This window comes from Ceratotherium simum, chromosome 31 (genome assembly GCF_057802395.1).
Source record: "Ceratotherium simum simum isolate JZ-2026a chromosome 31, ASM5780239v1, whole genome shotgun sequence".
Classification (NCBI taxonomy): domain Eukaryota; kingdom Metazoa; phylum Chordata; class Mammalia; order Perissodactyla; family Rhinocerotidae; genus Ceratotherium; species Ceratotherium simum.
In genome coordinates, this window is record NC_141930.1 from 22,735,302 (window position 1) to 22,754,254 (window position 18,953).

Sequence of the window (18,953 nt, forward strand, 5' to 3'; positions counted from 1 at the left end):
AGTAGCTTTATCATTGGAAGTAACACATACAAACAGCAAGTTAAAGTACAAGTAAAGCTCCCCTATCCTCCTCTATTTTAAGTTTCTCTGATGGGTTGCCATTGTAATTTTAAATAGCATACTAATACATAAATTTCTTATCAATTTACACTATCAATTCCCATTGTATATGATGAGCAATTTATCACAGTGAATATATTATATTCTCCTTCTCTTCCCCCTCCCTACACTAGAAGCCACACTATTTTTAGTTTTTGTGACTGTCCTTATGACTTTAAATAATATGCTTAAGGCACAACTGCTCGATATATCTTTAAATAATTATCTGTTACCTTTAGAAAGATGAGAAAAATAGCGCATTTACCCTTCCTCAACCCTTTCTTCCCACTCCATTTCATAACATTTTGTTCTAACTATAATTAAACCTTTTATATACTATTGCCCATTTCTACAAATGGAAAAACCAATAGGCAGCATTTACTATATAACTGGAATGATCAAATGCATAGTTCCTAAATAAAATACAGTAATTAAACGAGTAAAGAAAAAACTTCTATGACATTCAAACTTTCCAAAAGGAAAGAGATTCTTCAAAGCATTTACTCATCTAACAACGTTTACTAAAAACCTACTATGCACCAAGCATTAGGTGCTGGGAATTGGCAGAGAATAAAGCAAGTCCTGCTCTCATGGAGCTTATGTTCCAATGAGAACAAAGACTGGCTAGAAATTTTGTTTTCTTCTTAGGTTCTTTCACTTCTCCAAGATCAGTGGTTTCCAAATAAGGGCTCATTTCGTTTGTCAGGCTTCAAAGACCACAGTGCCATTTAACAGTGGAGAGATGCTTATAGTCCTGAGATACACTATATACAAAGAGGACCTGTCAGACTCAAAATGCATATAGTCCCTGTTGAGAGATCTTTGTTCTAGTAAAACCAACTACCAAGTATTATTATCTTTCTTGAATTCCTTTTTCATTCTGCTGAAATACCTCTTCAAGTAACCTTCTCATGAAGGATGTGGCTCAACTCTTGTACACTTGAAACCTTTATTTTGCACTCCCCTTTCACTGATATAATTCAACACCCATCTTTAAGAACATAATTCTATACCCCATTCCTCTCCACTCCAAAATTAATTTTATATATTAATTTATATAATATATATTATATTCATATATATATAATTATATATATTAATTTTATATATGAGAATCCAGAGGTATAGACTCTGATGATAGTCTGATTCTCTTTCCTTTGTAGGCAATTTATCTTTTGCTCAGGAAGCTTTCAAGGTTTCTCTTTAGCCTTTTTTTTTCTTTTTTTAATTTTAAATAATTCTGCTCATCACTCAGTGAGCCCATTCCTTCCGAAAATGTGTATCTTTTGGCTCTGGAAATTTTTCTTTAATCATTCTTCTCTTTGTTTTTTCTTCCACTTTTTTTAACACTCCTTTAGAAAGACAGTGGACCTCCTCTCTTTCCATCACATTTCACCCTCTATACTTTTTATCTCTATTGCTCCACATTTGGAAAGTTCTTTGATTTAAAATTCTAGATCATCAACTGGATTTGAAACATGAACATTTTATTAATCTGCTTGCTCGCCGATTTTTTTTATTTTGACAACCACGTTTCTCATTTCCAAGAACATTTTCTGGTTTTCTTTTTACATACGAATCCTCCCTAACAACAAATCAAATTTTGTTTTATATTTTAAATTATCTTCTGCTCACTGAATTACCTCTTTCTTTTGGTGCGTTTGTCTTGGTTGTTCTTTCACCAAGCTTGACTGTAATCAAATATATCAAAATTATGTGTTCGAATCTAAGAATGAAGAACTAGACAAACACTACAAAAAGATGGATTTCTCCTGAAGTTTTAAGTTTCATCAATACCCCTCACTCTAAAAGAGAGGGCGTGAGTTTCTAACTTATATATAACCAGACAGGATATGTCTGCTTGGCTCCTCCATAGGGTGCTTTGCTGGCAAGGCCAGCTGGGGAACTCCCCCATTGCCAAATTCACAAGAAGGAAAAAAAATTAGTCAATGAAAAAGACCCACAATGACAAGATGGAATTAGCTTTTTAAAGTCCTTGCCTGCTATCACAAGCAGGCTCAAGAATTTAAAGAAAAACATGGACACCATAAGAAGAGAAATGAAAGAAAGCTATAGCAACTACAGACCTAAATGTCAAATTTAAAACTATAAAACTTCTATTACTATTAGAAAGCATATGAAAAAATCATCCCAAACTTGGGGAAGGCAAAAATTTGAAGTCAAGTTTGAAGCCTTCTAAAATTGTTCTTATTCAAAATTGTTTTGGCTATTCTAGGCCCTTTACTTGATCTTAGCCTAGATTTTATACTAGAAAAAAAGGCTTAAAAGGACACTGTGGATCAACTGACAGAATATCACAGTTATATAAGAGAATATCCTTATTCTTAGGAAATACACTATACTTTTTTGAGATAAACAGCCATGATATATGAAACTCTCAAATTGTTCAAAAAAACATAAAGTAAACAGGGAAGAATGTAAACAGATGAATCTGGATAAAAGGCATATGAGCGTTCTATATACTATTCTTATTTTTCCAAATAAATTAAAAATTATTTCCAAATAAAAAGAAAATAAAGATTCACTCATACTGTTGCATGTAGCTAGAGTTCAATCATTCCACTGTATTACTATAGCACCAATCTATTTTGGCTATTTTCCTGCTGACAGACAACTGGAGTTTTTCCAGTTTTTTACCATCATCGATTGTGTTCCTAAGAACATTCTTGCATGTCTTCTGCGGTACTTGGAAGCTTCTGTTAGGTACATATCTCGAAGGAGAAGTGCTGAATTACAAGGTATAGGAAATGTTCAGCTTTATAAAAGAAAAATGCAAAACTGCTTCCCCACGTGGCTATATCAATTCAATACTGCCATCCGCAACTGTGTAAGAGATTTTGTTGAATTATAGTCTCTCTGATACTTGATATCATCAAATTTCTTAATTTTGCCAAACGAATGGATAGAAAAGATTTTCTGATTATAGTCTTGATTTGCGTTTCCCTAATTATTAAGACTGAATACCTTTCTATATCCTTATTAGCCATATTTGTTTCCTCTCTCATGAAATGACTATCTGTATCTTTTGCCCATTTTTCTATTGGGTTATTTATCTTTTTCTTAAACTGATTCATAGGAGTTCTTTATATATTCTTGAGTCTAATCTTTGGTTAGTTATGTCCAAATCTCTCCCAGTTCCTAACATGTCTTTTTATTCTCTTCAAAGCATCTTCTGTTGAACAGATTTTAATCTAGTCAAATATGATCAATCTTTTCTCTTATAATAGTGCTGTTTTGTGTCTTGTTTAAGAAACTCTACTTTACTCAAGGTCTGAAAGATATGCATCTGGGAAAATGTGACCTCCGCATTCAGAAGCTCTGAAGAATTTTAGCTAAACACAAGACAGATGGGGTCATGTCAAAAGAGAACACTAAATAATGACGTGCAACTCCTTTTATTTAAAAAAGAAAAAAGGCATAACAAGTAAAGGGAATTCTAGCAAGACACCACTAATTTGTCCTTTTTGATGGAGCCAAAGAGGATCTAGAATAGACAGGGAGTACATCCTTCATCACCGAGATGCCAAGAGGATTTGAAAGCAGTTATGCTGGACAGCCAAAGTGCAAGCACAAGCATATCTAAGAGAAAAATCTACAAATGAAAACCTACAAATTCTGCCTGGACAAGGTGTAACAGCACCAGGAAGAAAACTGGGTAAGGACACATGATACTCCAAATGCTAAACAGTTTATAAGCAGGGAAAACTGTTTCCTGACATGGTGGTTTCAAACTCAAAGAAACGTCAAATTTCACCTCCTAGCATATCCATTGTACTGGCTCTCCCTTCTCACATCTTCACAGGCTGATGAATCACTTAACTGGTAAAGTCAACTTACATTATGACTCTCCCATCTCCACATTTGCAATGGGAAGAGAATATGCAACACCAAGCATTAAAGGAAAAAAACGTATTTTGGAGGAAATACCTTATCTGAATGATCCTCTTCCTGGTTCAATGATGACAGAAAAAAAAAGCCAAAATGAGTCATTTTAAAATAGTTTTTTCAGAAAAAAGGACACCAACAAAATTATAATGAGTCCAGATCATGGCTGCCAGAGGTTAGACCTGGGGGAAGGATGTAAATACAAAGGGATAGTACAAGATCGTTTTCAGGGCATGATGGAACTATCTGTATGCTGACCATGGTGGTGGTTACACAAATCTACAAATACGTTAAAATTCATAGAACTGTACACCCCAAAAAAGTGAATTTTACTGTATGATTTTTTTTTAACTTTTAAAAAGGATATGTACACAAATATTTATAATTATTTACATCTTCCAAAAACTGGAAACAATCCAACCGTCCTTCAATGGATGAATGGATACACACTGTGGTAAATTCATAAAACAGAAAGGTACTTAGTAATCAAAAGGAACAAAGAACTGATACACAAAACAACATAGATAAATTGCAAAGATATCATCCTGAGGGAAAGAAGCTAGTCTTAAAAGATTATACACCTTGTAATTTCCTTTATATAACATTATGGAAAATGCCTTATAGAGACAGAGAACAAATTAGTGAATTAGAGGAAGAGGGAGGGTAGCACCTAACTACAAAGAGGCAGCAAACGGGAATTTACAATTTTACTGTATGTAAATTAAAAAAAAATAAACAAGTTAAGAAGGATATGGAAAAGGAAGAAGTTTCTAAAAAAGATAATTAGAGGAAGCAGAAATAAGCTTTACACAGTCATCTTTGTACTCAATAAAATCAAAATCAAGATGTACAAAATAAAATCCCTGGGTCAAGGGATTCAGCTAAGAAAACAATCAACCGACGGAAAGGGGAGCTAGATGTGATAATGGAAGCAAACTAATACCTTCCCTGAGGAATTCAAAACCTCACAAATCACAGAAACAACACAAAGCAAATCAAATCAATGAGATGTTAAGTCAAATTTGAAAAATTCTCCAAATGCAGAGAAAAATAATAAAGAAAAGAACCAATGGCACTCAAGGATAAAGAGTCAACATATTTGTTGACAATACTCGAAAAAAGAAAATAAAAATAAAACCTTGGCCTCAGACAAAGAATTAAGGAAAATTAAAATAGAGACCCACACTGTACACATTCCATACATGTTAATATTGCAAGAATAAAGAAAAATCTTTTGTGCACATAGACAGAAATAGCTATTTCCAAAGAAAGAAAACTTAGGCCGGCCTCAGACTTCTCCATAATATAGAACTATAAACAGTATAAAATAAAGATAAAACTATAAAGCAGAGCCTGAATGAAAAGACTGTGACCCAAGAATTCTCTATCCAGGTAAACTGCTGCTCCCATATTATGGCCAAAGAAAGACACTTCTTGGATAAGGGCTTAATAAATATACTACCAAATTACTCTTCCTAAAAAAAATGATGATGATAAGTTAAATAAGATTCAAAATAAACATGTCAAAGATGGGTTAGACATATTATAAAAAGACTGGAAGTAAACCAGGAAACAATTTAAATGTAAAATTAAAAAGTTTAAAAATTATAAAGTTTAAATCGCTGTTGTATATATGATTACAAAACAATATGTAACTGTCATAAATAATTCCTGAGACAATCATACAGTAAAAAAATAATAAAACTAGGACTAAATTTTCAGATTAGGTAGGGAAGAAATGTGGGAAGACATACAAAGGTGACCCTCTTACTCACGGGAGAAAGAAAAGTTGATAAATATTTCCTTGCCACTCATCTTTTCTGCTTGAGTAATTTCATCCCACTTCCGTGGAATCAACTATTTAAGAACAAAAAGCTGCCTAATCTGCAACTCCTACATCCTGCCTAATCAAAAATATTTCACTGTCTATATGTCCCAAAGGCATCTTAAAATTGGCACATCCTAAAATGAAATCTTCACCTGCATCCCACTTTTCATACACCAAATCATTTCTCCTGACCCACTATTTGTAATGGCAGTTAGAAGATGACCATTTACTCAACTGCTGAGCTCAAAAACTCAGAAGATACTTTTGATCCTCCTTTTTCCCTTACTGCTCACATTTAAATGGGAGAAAACTCAATTATACTCAGCAATTCATTCAGAAGGTTGAGCCGGACCTCAGTCACTTGTATTATTCCAAGGCAAAGTTTCTGACAATTCAGTACAGCAATCACTAGCACCACAATCACCTGAGGTGCTTGTTAAAAATGTATACCACCGGGTCCCTTATCAAATACATCAACTTTTCCTGGGGTGGAGAAAATTTGCATTTTCAAGAAGCTCCTCAATTGATGTTTATGTGCCCTAAGGTTTGGAAACTACTGCTCTAGGATCATTATTTCAACATTATTCACCAGTGAGGAATGTTAGTTCAACGTTAGTTCAAACAGTTCCCTCTTCTACACAGACCAAGAAGCCACAAGATATCTAAGTTCACTCACAGAAATGAACCACTGACGCTTTAAATACAGATTAAGTTCCTGCTTTATCTTAACTTCTACATAGGAGCTTTTCATTGCAAACACTGGACAAGGTTCTAACTTTATTCCTGCTTCATTTGAAAAGAAATTTAAATATACTGTCCATGGAAAACTCTGCTAGTTGCCTAATCCTTCCATTCTCTTTCCCTCCTAAAAACAGAACCCCAATTTTCTTTTGTAGTTTGGGAGGGAAAACATTCCCCAGCCTGTCTTGCTCTGTGTGCCCTGTGATCAAATTCTGGCCAGTATGATGCAAGCATAAACAGCGTGTAACTTCAGGGGAAGTCCGCCTGAGAGTCTCACAGAGGGTAAATAACAGAATCAGAAATTAAATTCTGCAGAGACTAAATCTAACACCCGTGTCTTCTCAACTCTAAGCTGCCATCCTAAAGTCAAATCCTTACTATATTTGGATTTGTACACTTCAAGTGTACAAATTATAAAAATGCTTCAGGAGTTTCATGGAAAAAAATCTATTTTATTTCTCATAAATACAAAATTAATAATATTCAAACATTTATTTAAAAGCTGTTGGCTTCAAACTCCAAACACATTTTCCCATAAAATTAATGTTTAAGATTAGTTGATTAGAGTCCCTTGCCAGTTAGTTCATAAGTCTGCTTAATTATAAATGCAAAACTTATTGAGCTTTGATGAACATGAATCAATGACCTTTAGCACCTAAGGAGTATGACGAATAGACAGGAAGCAAATGCAGAGTAAGGGTTACCCTTGGGAAGGAAAGAGAAAAGATTCAAATGTGGCATCAGAGACCTTCAAGGGTCTTTGCAGAATTCTGTTTCTTAAGCTAAATGGTTGGTTTCCTTGAGGGTAAAGTTCTTAAATGCAGAATGCAATACTAAAAGGCATTAAAGAATATCCATCCATGCACACCACCCCAATAAAAAAACTCTATACACAAAATTTACTGTACTCTTACCCTACGCATGGCTTCCTCCTCTTCTTGACGCTTTTCATAATGTGCAAAGTCATCAAAGATTGAGGTGGTATGCTTGAAAGTAGCAATTATTTTAAGCACTTGCTTAGCTTTTTCTAGGGGTACCTCTTGAGTGTCCCTTGAATTGGTAACTGGTTTGTTGTCATTATTTTCTAAGCGAATATGCCGCAATTGGTTATTGGGAACATCTTTGACAAAGATCCATTTAACTTCAAATTTGCCCTTCCACTTATCCTGAGACCAGACACCAGCATATGCATTATAGTCCACAACAGACTTCATTTCAGCCACTCCACAAAAATGTCCACTGCCATTCACACTGAAGAGTAAATAGAGTGGGCCTTTCCCATTCAGGGAACGGTAAGCTGCATCCAAACGCTTATTACCATGCTCAGTACTACACCAGATAGAGTACTTAATGGAACGGTGTATGTCATCCTCAGAATAGCTTTTAATTATAAACACACGTCCATTCTTCAGGTTCCAGTCGAAGTCTTTGGGATTATAGTTGTTTATGGCCTTTAGCTTTTCAAGCACTGGATGCACTTCGACACTAGAAGGTGAAGCGCTGACAGGAACAACACCTAAACCAAAGTTTTCACCGCCCGCTCCATTGTTCTGGTTGAAGCCAGCTCCCCTGTTCCGAGGAGCCACCCAGCGATTCTGCAGCTGTTGCTGTTGGGGCTGCACTTGGTGAGGCTGAGCCTGTGGCTGAGGTCCTTGTTGCTGCTGTGGTTGTGGTGGCTGAGGCTGCTGTTGAGGCAGTTGGCTTTGCACCAATGGTGGTGGTTGAATTAATGGCTGAGGCTGCTGGATTATAGTCTGAGGAGGCAGAACTGGTTGGGTTGGCGGAGCCTTTACCACTGACCCCTTTTCATCCCAAGTTCCAATATTCATATTGTGTTTTATAGGAGGTGGTGGAACAGCAGAACCCCCAATTCCCACATTGCCCTTGGGTTTAAGTTTCGGCTGAGGTTTGGCAGGCTTTCTGGCAATGGCAGCCCAGGAGGTTGGTTTAGGTGCTGCACTGCTAACCGGGGGCACACTATTGGTTGCAATGCTAGTCATACCACTGCTGCTCAAGGCTGTACCTACAGTTTTTGTTACTGCAGCTGTCAGGTCACCACCAATTTTCAGTCCAGTCATGCCTTGCTCAATACTGCTAATGCCAGGCACCTTACTCAAAGTATCATTGCCAAATCCAGCCTGTCCATCAGTAATAGCTCTCCCAAGAGAACTAGGTGGATAGCCATAACTGCTACTATAAGCAGAACTTTGTGTTGATTGTCCCTGAGATCCACTTGTCCCCCATGTAGAGAAATCAGCATTACCAGGAAAAAAGTTAAATCCATGTTGACCAAGAAATGGAGGGGTATTTCCTAATGCCCCAGGTTGACTAAACACACCATCTGGTATATAATGATGTTCTCCATTACTCATTTGTCCATAAGTTGTCAGATATGGCATAGGTTGGTCTCCAGCCGTGGACCATGCTGCTTCCCCAAGAGAATATGGAAATCCAATGGATGGAGCATAGTAACTAGGCATGTATGGATCTGACATTGGTGGATAGCTGTTACTCTGGAAAACAAAAGATCGCCATCAGGAGTGAAATGTCCTCTGAAGAATAGGGGAAAAAAAGACATCTGAAAAATTAACATCAAATAGTTTTAAATAAATGAAAAACATAGGTACCTGTTCCAGATAAAATTAAAAGTTCAAATCCAATTTTATCAACAGAATGACTATTTTTATTTTAAAATATTTTTTTTTAATTTTAGGGTTATTTTTGGGGGGGAGATTACTTTTAAGAGCCAGATGCTCTGGCACAATTTAAAAATACTGTAATTTCTATAAAAATCTCATTTATAAGCTTTGCAGGCACAAATTGACCATTTATAGCCAGCTTTATTTTAAGCAATTGATGTATCCAAAAATTTACATGCAAGGATTAAACAAACCTGGAAGCGACACCAAATAATAGAGGAATTAAATTATAGTATATCTTATATGATGGAATCCAGTTCAGCAAATTTTGTACTTTCATAAAGAAAAAATAAAAATAAAATGGAGAAATGCTCACGCTCTAAGAAGAAAAAAAAAGATTCAAGATTATACCTATAGCATGACCCAAATTTGTTTGTTTTGTTTTGCCTCGCTCATTTTGAAAAAGAAACAAAACAAAATCCTTACTATGGTTTCTTAGTGGTGGGATAACAGATGTCTATTTTGTTTGTAATCTATTTCTAAATTTTTAAAAAAAAATTTTTTTTAGTGTTCTTTTTTTGAGGAAGATTGGCCCTAAGCTAACATCTGTTGCCAATCTTCCTCCTTTTTTCCTTGTGTTTTTTTTCCTCCCCAAAGCCCCAGTAGACAGCTGTATGTCATAAGTTGTACATCCTTCTAGTTGCTCTATGTAGGATGCCACCTCATCATGGCTTGATGCACGGCACGTAGGTCCACGCCCAGGATGTGAATCGGTGAACCCCAGGCCACCGAAGAGGAGCATTCGAACTTAACCACTACGCCACTGGCCCAGCCCCCTGTACTCTTATTTCTAAATTTTAAGTAATAAACTTATCACCTTCCTGATCAGAATTTTAATTTAGAAATAGTGAGTTCCTGTAATGTTTTTCCAAAATTACTGTAATTAAATTTTATTTTTAATAGCAACTAATCATTCATTTAGGGATTTGCCAAAAATCAAGACAAAAAATTCTATTAAAGAAAAAAAAAAAACAGTCAAATTTGTTACTAGCCAATGTTAAAAATATTTTAAGGATTTCTTTTGAAAATAGGTTTCTTATGCCAAAAAAAGGTCTGATAATAGATTTTCACTCTTTGATTTAGGTCTGATTTTTAAAGCCTTGGAGAGAGCTTTAGAATTTGTGGAATTAAGGTGAAAAAATTAAGCTAACATCCAGTCAGGACAACTAGTATTCCCCTTGCAAGCGTCAACACCATTTTGAAGGCTGATTATTCACTTAATTTATACAGATATTATTATTCTAAGCTCCCTGGAACAAAGTGTTTAACCTCTTTTTTTTTTTTTTTGCTGTTAATCTCTTGGAACTTTTCTGCCACTGCTTTCCCACTCAAGAAAGTATATCAATACAAATGTGTGACAGTAACATCATAGATACTATCTGGAACTCATTTTAAATTATTTTTTAAAGGCCCATCATTGAAAACTGAGATGGTTTATTATTACTACTAAGTTACTTGTGACACACCTTGCAACTGTGATGAGAAAGTTAATTTAATATTTTGTCTTTTGAAATGATTCTGATATACTTAAAACGAAAATAAGAGAATCAAATAGAGGTTGCATTTAAATTAATAATTATGACAGATTTACTGAGTATTTCCAGTAAAGCTTGGACTGAAAAACAACTGTCTCTTAGTACTAAAGAAAAAATGACTTTTTAAATATACTTGATACTAACTATATTTTACTATATTCAAACCAGAATACATGTGTTACTATTTACTAATTTAGTTGAACACATTCTTTAACTACATTGCATAATTACTAACTATATTTGAAAATATATTCAAGAATGCTCACAACATCAGTATGAAGGAAATGAAGAGCATGTCTGGAGCCACCACAGTAGTGGCATCATTACAGAGCCCGACAATGGAAATACTGAGTGTTACATTTAAATACAAACACAAGAGGAGTCTGAGGGAAGCTCAAAATCACAAAGAATGGTTTTCAAAGAAAAAATTCTTGAAGAAATTAATAATGAGTAAACTTTACTCGCCATGAAGATCTCTCTCACACACACACAAACACGTGTAATTTGATCACTAAATTATTTGCTAAAAATAGAAGTACTCAGTGTTTCACACTGACAAGGAAGTCACCATGATATAAAACTCTAAAAAGTTTAAAGAAAGTGAACAAAAGTTCACCCAGTATAAATGAACATACATAATCGATTAAAAACATTTTAAAAATTGTCTCTTTTAGTTTAAACAGTTACTAAAGGTATCCTTTTACTTAATACTTTATTATTTATTTTAACCAAAGACTTACTGAATGTCTACACTATAAAAAAACAGACATAAGATACTAAGGAAACCAACAGTTAAAAAGACACATAACATAGGAAGTAAATAAATCCCACGTGGGGGAAGAGTAGAATAGCTGAGCTAAATATGGAGGTAATCAGTTCCAAAGTTTTAATTTAGAATGTGGACACTGAAATCTGCACTCAGTAAGTCTTTACCTGGATGTGGGAGAGTAAAAACAGACCAAGTAGAAAGTTTTTAAGTGCATTCGTTATAACAAAGTGTTTGCAAAATTACACTCACAACCTATGGTGAATATTATTTCATCATCACAACTGCTGAATTCTGCACAACAGTTATCATCAAGTTTCTAATCTGTCTAGATCCATAGTATAATTCAGGGGTCAGCAAACTAAAGGGCCAAAGGGTAAATACTTTAAGCTTTGCAAGCTGAAATACAGTCTCTGGTTGTGGTCACATATTCATCAATTTTTTTTTTTTTTTAAACAACACTTTAAAAACCTGCAAGCTCAAGGGTTTTCTCAAAGAAAACAGGGTATGGACTGGATTTAGTCCCTGGGCCACACTTGGTCAATGCTGTTTTAACTGATTATCTAATCTGTACCAATTTTTAAAAAAAGAAAGCCCCCAACCTACACTAGTAGACTAGAGGGGAACAAATTTTGGCCAATTCTGTCACCTCTGGGGCTGGAACAAGCCCAAACCCTTATGGGTGTGGGGGCTTTTATTAGATATCTTTTCAATTATTTCTTTAAATTATCATTTTTATTACTTCACCCCTTTAAAACGTGCTCCATTAGTCACAACTGTCTATCAAACACACACCTCTGGCCAATAAGCAGAGACGCGCTGCTGTCCCGAGCTGACTAGAGCTGCCCACAGTGTTACTACTAGCACCTAAAGTCCTTGAGTATACTGGATACAAGGCCTGCTTTCTCTCGTTTACCAAACAACGCTAACCATTTATTTCCCAATTCTCTCAGTAGTTTCAGCTGAATGAGATGTTTTTTCCTTAGTCTTTTTAAAGTAATTTAAGCAGTCTCCTTTCAAAAAGCAAGGCTTTGGCTTGGGTTCTAATAAGAACCAAGTTGTAGGAAACTCTTCAAAGTTTAAAAGTAAAAAGTGAGATATGGCCAAGAGTAGAGCTTCGATTTTAATTGGAAATATAATAAAACATGTTTTGCTAAATTTAAGATAATTTTTAATTGCTAACTAAGTGGACTATCAATTAGAGGAATGTACTTTGGTAGTGAAGAGGAAAAAATTTCCACTTACTGATGATGGAAAATAATAACTCAAAACTTAACTTTCACATTTTACTTTAAACCTGGTTATAATGAGACATAATCAACTTCACAGTTTGTGTCCAAATGGATCTCTTTAAAATAGTTTATTCATAATTTGGAAGTTGGTCAGTAATAATGAAATTTTACTATGTTCTTTAAAGATATACAACCTTTAAACAAAGGGATGTGAAATGTTTGGTATTTCTCTCATACTTAAAGAACTAACTGGAAGGGAAAAAATAACATTAATATGTAAATATAAAAAGTGATATAATCAACAATGGATATAATTAAACATACTTGTGAGCACAGATCCACAGACCCTTTACCCAAAGCATAAACTTAGAAAACAACTTGGAGAAGCCATTTAATACAAGGTTGAAGTGAAGCCATGAGGTATCTAAATTCTAATCCCAGCCCAGGTACTATCAGTTATGTGAAAGTATCAAGGGTACTTAAACTCTGTATTGTTTCCTCATCTGTTAAAAGGAAATAAAGATATAGTGCCTAGGATACATTAAGTATTCAATCAACAATAGTCGCATTTATTAATACAGTTTAACTTGGTTCTTTAAAATGTAAATCACGAAGCACAAGGCATAATTTCAAACTTAGCCCAGATCTTAAGAGTATAAAGTCACAGTGTAACATAGTGTCAAAAATATGGGCTCAATTCTTTACTCTTCCACTTTGTACGTCAGTGATCTCATCAGATCACTTAATTTCTCTGTTTCTTCATTTGTAAAATGGGGATAATACTTGCTGCTCTCATCAATTGTAAAAAATTTTTTAAATCTACTTTGTTAATTGCAAAGTGCTATACGGAAGTAAAGCATAGGAGTTAAGCCTTTTATCTTTAGGGTTTTTTTTCCATTTGAAAACTAAAATATAGAAAAGATTAAAAGTTCTTCCTTAGAATTTCAAAATCATTTATAATTATTATTCCTTAGCCTTGTTATGTAGGTCAATTATTTTTCTATTATCTCAAAGAAAAGTTGAACAACAATAAGAAAAAGTTCATGATTACTGCTCTGAGGACATTAACACAACTCAGTTATAACTGAGTCTTTTATTTATAGTAACTTAATATCCATTTTTACTTCCTAAGTAACCCAACTTCCAAGAAAGAACATTGTACATTGTCTTAGAAGTTCAATAAAAAAGTGTAAGGCATTATTCACCAGTAACAGCACTTCTGCACAGACAAAAATGAAAACTGTTTTCCATTAAGAACCTGAGGTACTTCAAACTCTGGAATTGACTTCTGAATTAACATCAAAAAATTAAGTGAAGTTTAGTATACTTTTAATGCTTATATGTATTTTCTTCTAATATTTTAAAAATATTGTACTTTTCAAAAAGTATAACCTATGCATATCTAACATAAGGATATCATAAGAAAAAAATGTTAATAAATCACACTCAAGGGCCGGCCCCATGGCTTAGCAGTTAAGTGCTCGCGCTCCGCCACTGGCGGCCCAGGTTCGGATCCCGGGAGCGCACCAACACACGGCTTCTCCGGCCACGCTGAGGCTGTGTCCCATACACAGCAACTAGAAGGATGTGCAGCTATGACATACAACTATCTACTGGGGCTTTGGGGGGAAAATAAATAAATAAATAAAATTATTAAAAAAAAAAAATCACACTCAACTTGAATATTTCATCATACTTCTTCATTCCCTAATTCTAGCAGATAACCTAATTCATTCATTCAATAAATCTTTAATGAATGTCTACTATGTGCCAGACATAGTGCCAGTCACCGGAGACAAGAAGATGAACATAGTCTCTGACCTGGAGCACTTCACTTCATAGGTCTAGTGGGGAAGACATATCTACCCTACAATGTGACAGGTACAACAGTGGTACTACAAACAAAGCAAAACAAACACTCTAGTACAAACAGGAGGGAGCAAGTAACTGAGAGAATAAGAAAAGACTTCATGAACCAGACATAAGAGTCTGTGTGTGTGTGTGTAAATCACACATATAAATTCAAAGAATGATATCATAAAAGAAAATATTCAGAAAATATTCATATTTTCAGAAAATAATAAGTCCAATTTCCCTGAGTAAGTTTAATAGAAAAAGCTGACCAAAAATAAGGCAAGGAGGGAAGTGGAGCCATTTTAAGGGCATTCAATATAATAAATGTATCCACTGCTGTGAAGCTTGGTGATCCTTTAACAGGACAATGGCACAATCAGACTTGGACTTGAAGAAGACTGCTGAGTAGCAATACAGAATTACCAGTTAGGAAATCATTCCAACAAGCAGAGATAAAGAAAAACTTAAATAAGAGCAGAAAAACTTAAATAAGAGCAGTGATGGCAGCGACAGAACAGAAAATAACAAAATTCAAAATATTATTTTACGTTTTTTTTTTTTTTTTGGTAAGGAAGATCAGTCCTAAGCTAACACCCGTCGCCAATCTTCCTCTTTTTGCTGAGGAAGATGAGCTCTGAGCTAACATCGTGCCCATCTTCCTCTATTTTGTATATGAGATGCCATCACAGCATGGCTTGATGAGCAGTGCATAGGTCCGTGCCTGGGATCTGAACCTGTGAACCCCGGGACACCAAAGCAGAGCAGGTGAACTTCAGCACTACGCCACCAGGCCAGCCCCTATTTTACTTTCTTAGTTCTCTATACCTCTTCTCTGTTAAACATGGCTATGAATTTATTTCCCCATATATACAAGCTGACAAACTCAAACTTTATTTTTCTAATTTATTCTTTCAAATTTATATGCACAAATTACATGGTATCTTTAACAGTGCCAATTAAACCTGAATTTTCCAATCAACTTAATCATCAGATTATTCTGAGGAACGATGGAGGATTTTAAGACCTGAAGGACAGACTTTACTTTTAAAATTACTATAAAAATTATTTCCCAAGAAATTGAGCACTATAAAATAGAAGAAATATGCTGCCACAGAAGTAAAGGCCAACAACCTGTTTTAAAGTATCCTTGGGTTTGATCTAAATTAAATCTAAGTATACAAAACAATTTAAATCATCAGCCAAAAACATTAAACACCTTTCCAAACAAGAGATTCAATTTTGTTTTTAAAATCAGATGAAGGGATTTAATTTTAAAGATATAGTGTCTATTTAGTTGAAATTTTTTTAACTAAAGAATTATTTCCGTTAGGTGAGTACAATGAACTATAAATACCTGCACAACTTTAAATCTGCAAATAATTACTTGAGATATTTCACCAGTAAATCCAGTTTTCACTAATCTGCATTAAAAGGTCAATTTTTTTAAAATTTGCTATTTTAGCTAGGTAATTAAGAGTAACAAATTCTCATATAGCTTACTTTTAAGATTTCAGATAATTTTCAATTTTTCTCTCAAATAAACCCAGTTTTCAATATTCTAGTGTTAGTACTCTTTAAAGGTTAGGGTGTATTCCGGTTACAGATAATTATTTTTAGTATTATAGGAAGATAATTGCTGAAAGCCTATTCATTAGTATTGGCAAGGAGAGGGAGGTAAAATACAGCCTTACTGGTGTCAAACTTTAAAATTTCTCCCTCAACAGCAAATGAACAAATTGATTCAAATATCATGAATTAAAATAATGATTTCATTAATATAAGCAAAAGATCTTCCATTTAAACATCACATAAAAAAAATCTTTTATAGATGTTTTTGCCCCAATAAAAGAAAACTTTTATAACTTAAAAATTGAGTTCACTAAGGTAAACGCCTTTATATTCTTGAAAAATAATGGTTTTCCAACATTTTTAAAGTTTTTTTTTTAACAAGTGAAATCTTATGCAGAATTCCAACTATTAAGACAGATAAAAAGCAGAGCAACTCTGGTTGCCACATGAGTGGAATACAGAGTACCCTGTCCTAGTCTCCCCCATGCAGATATAGGGACCTCTGTGGAACGCCAAAAAATCAATCTTCTAAGCCTCTGTGACAAATGAGTTATCTTACAGGTAGTAATTCTCAAACATTTACATTCCACTAAAATTCCTTGAAAAGAGTTTGAAAAAATAAGTGAAAAGATTGTCATACTATATCCCTGGTCTTAGAAGTTCATTTTACATTATAATATATAAAGTATGAAATCAAGTAGCAAAAATCAATTCAATTATTTAGACCAAATAAATTTCCCAAACTTATCTGATCATGAAGATCTTTTTGGGGAAATATCTACTATATCTCATAATATCAAAATTTCTCAAAATTGGGAAACTGCCACAAGGGATGTTAACTGGGATTACTGCATGGGCCCATATATAATAGAATACTGCATATTTCTTTTAAAACTTGCAACACATTTCACGACAAATGATCTTCCCCTACTTTCCAGTGAAATGTTTTCAGATCCTTTAGGTGGAAAGTAAATTTGGTATTGAGATCACAAGTTAGTTTACCAGTATGAAATTAATTTTTTCATTCTTTTAAGAGCAGCCAAACTTTTATAGATTGGATCACTTGTTTTTATTCTTCCTCATTTATTTATTCCCTCCCAACATAAGCTAGGGATGTAGATCAGCAGATAGATGGGAATGGTTAAAGAGAAATGACCAAGAGGTAGATCAGGTTGCACACAACCATGGCTCTCCACAGTCCTAAAAATAATCCTACATTCCACAAATCGGAAACTACTTTTTGTTCACATTTTCCCTACAACTGTAAAGTTCTGTAATAATATTTGGTTCCTTGTTCTTTTACGGTTTAAAAAAATCTAGAGATTAAAATTTCATGGTACATTTTTCATATACCTCTTTTTAAGCAAAACAACAAAAGCAGTTTCATTCCAGAACATTCTCTCTAAAGAAACAGGTTAATAAAAGTTTATTTTTTAAATTTATTACCTCTAGTAGTGACATACTTTTATTAACAGAAACAGATGCAGAAATGTATAGAGACCAAAGAATACCACTGTTTTCTTTGTTTTTCAATGTTTAAATCTAAATTATTCCTATATACAAACTCACAAAATTATTTCTGAAAAATCCAAACACAAAAGAACCTTAAAAGCTACCAGTTATTTGGTTTGATGAAATTCCCCATGCCTGCAATATAGAAGTGTGTTTATAAAGTCTTTAATTCTATTCTCTATGTTACCAGGTCACATTAAAACTTTAATTATCAGTGAAATGCAAAGAAGAAAACACTTGGGGCCGGCCCCTTGGCTTAGTGGTTAAGTGCACACGCTCCGCTACTGGCGGCCCAGGTTCAGATCCTGGGCGTGCCGATACACCGCTTGTCTGGCCATGCTGAGGCGGCGTCCCACATACAGCAACTAGAAGGATGTGCAACTATGACATACAACTACCTATTGGGGCTGTGGGGAGAAAAAGGGAAAAAAAGGAGGAGGACTGGCAATAGATGTTAGCTCAGGGCCAGTCTTCCTCAGCAAAAAGGGGAGGACTGGCATGAATGTTAGCTCAGGGCTGATCTTCCTCACAAAAAAAAAAAAAAGAAGAAGAAGAAGAAGAAGAAAACACTACACTTAACCAAAAATTTCAGGCACAAACTAGTCCTCTCCCACAAATTTCCAGCTATTTAAACCCTGTAATTTGCTTTGGCTATGAAGATATGGCAGTGACATTAAAAGATTAAATTCTTTCAAAATTCAAAAGAATCACAACATATACAAATAATGTTCATCTTCAAATGTGTATATTTCATAATCTAGTTTCAGCCATCTATAATTTCTAAAGAACTCTCCTGTGCCATAAACCTGCAACTGCTATTCACTATTATGCAGGCACACTAGATTAATCTGTTATAGTTAGTCTCATTCAATTAAAATATCTATTTGAAAAATCAATTATTACTAATAAACAGTTTAATTTCCTAAATATTGGACTGTCAGACTTACCTGATTTGTCTGGCTACTTAAGTATGGCTCAAAATCATCATCATTTACAGCATCTTTTTGATGAATCGAACCGTTTTGTACTGAAACTAAAAAATATGTTTGCATTAGATGTGTTGTAATTATCTTCATGAAACTCACAGAACCTAACATTTTCCATATTTTTCAAACCAACTCAGAAAAAGTTAAATCCTGAGTTCTTTGCTCTTTTCATTTAAATACGCTCTTAAGGATTAACTTAATTTGGAATATAAATATTCATGTGCCA

General features: G+C 34.4%; 1 protein-coding gene across 8 annotated transcripts in view; it reads right to left on the reverse strand.

Moving 5' to 3' along the window:
• Window positions 1-18,953, reverse strand: part of YTHDF3 (YTH N6-methyladenosine RNA binding protein F3) — a 38,175-nt gene that overhangs the window by 12,988 nt on the left and 6,234 nt on the right. For 4 of the 8 annotated variants that reach the window (XM_087420515.1, XM_087420520.1, XM_087420514.1 and 1 more), the window contains 6 exons: window positions 18,689-18,774; window positions 7,489-9,087; window positions 4,399-4,454; window positions 4,048-4,068; window positions 2,758-2,846; window positions 1,236-1,790 (listed from right to left, as the gene is read on the reverse strand). In XM_087420515.1, coding sequence (XP_087276641.1) covers window positions 1,720-1,790; window positions 2,758-2,846; window positions 4,048-4,068; window positions 4,399-4,454; window positions 7,489-9,087; window positions 18,689-18,774 — 1,922 coding nt within the window. In that variant the 3' untranslated portion in view covers window positions 1,236-1,719. Of the gene's footprint in view, window positions 1-1,235; window positions 1,791-2,757; window positions 2,847-4,047; window positions 4,069-4,398; window positions 4,455-7,488; window positions 9,088-18,688; window positions 18,775-18,953 lie in introns of those variants that run through there. The other 4 variants (XM_087420516.1, XM_087420517.1, XM_087420518.1 and 1 more) reach the window with 4 other exon arrangements.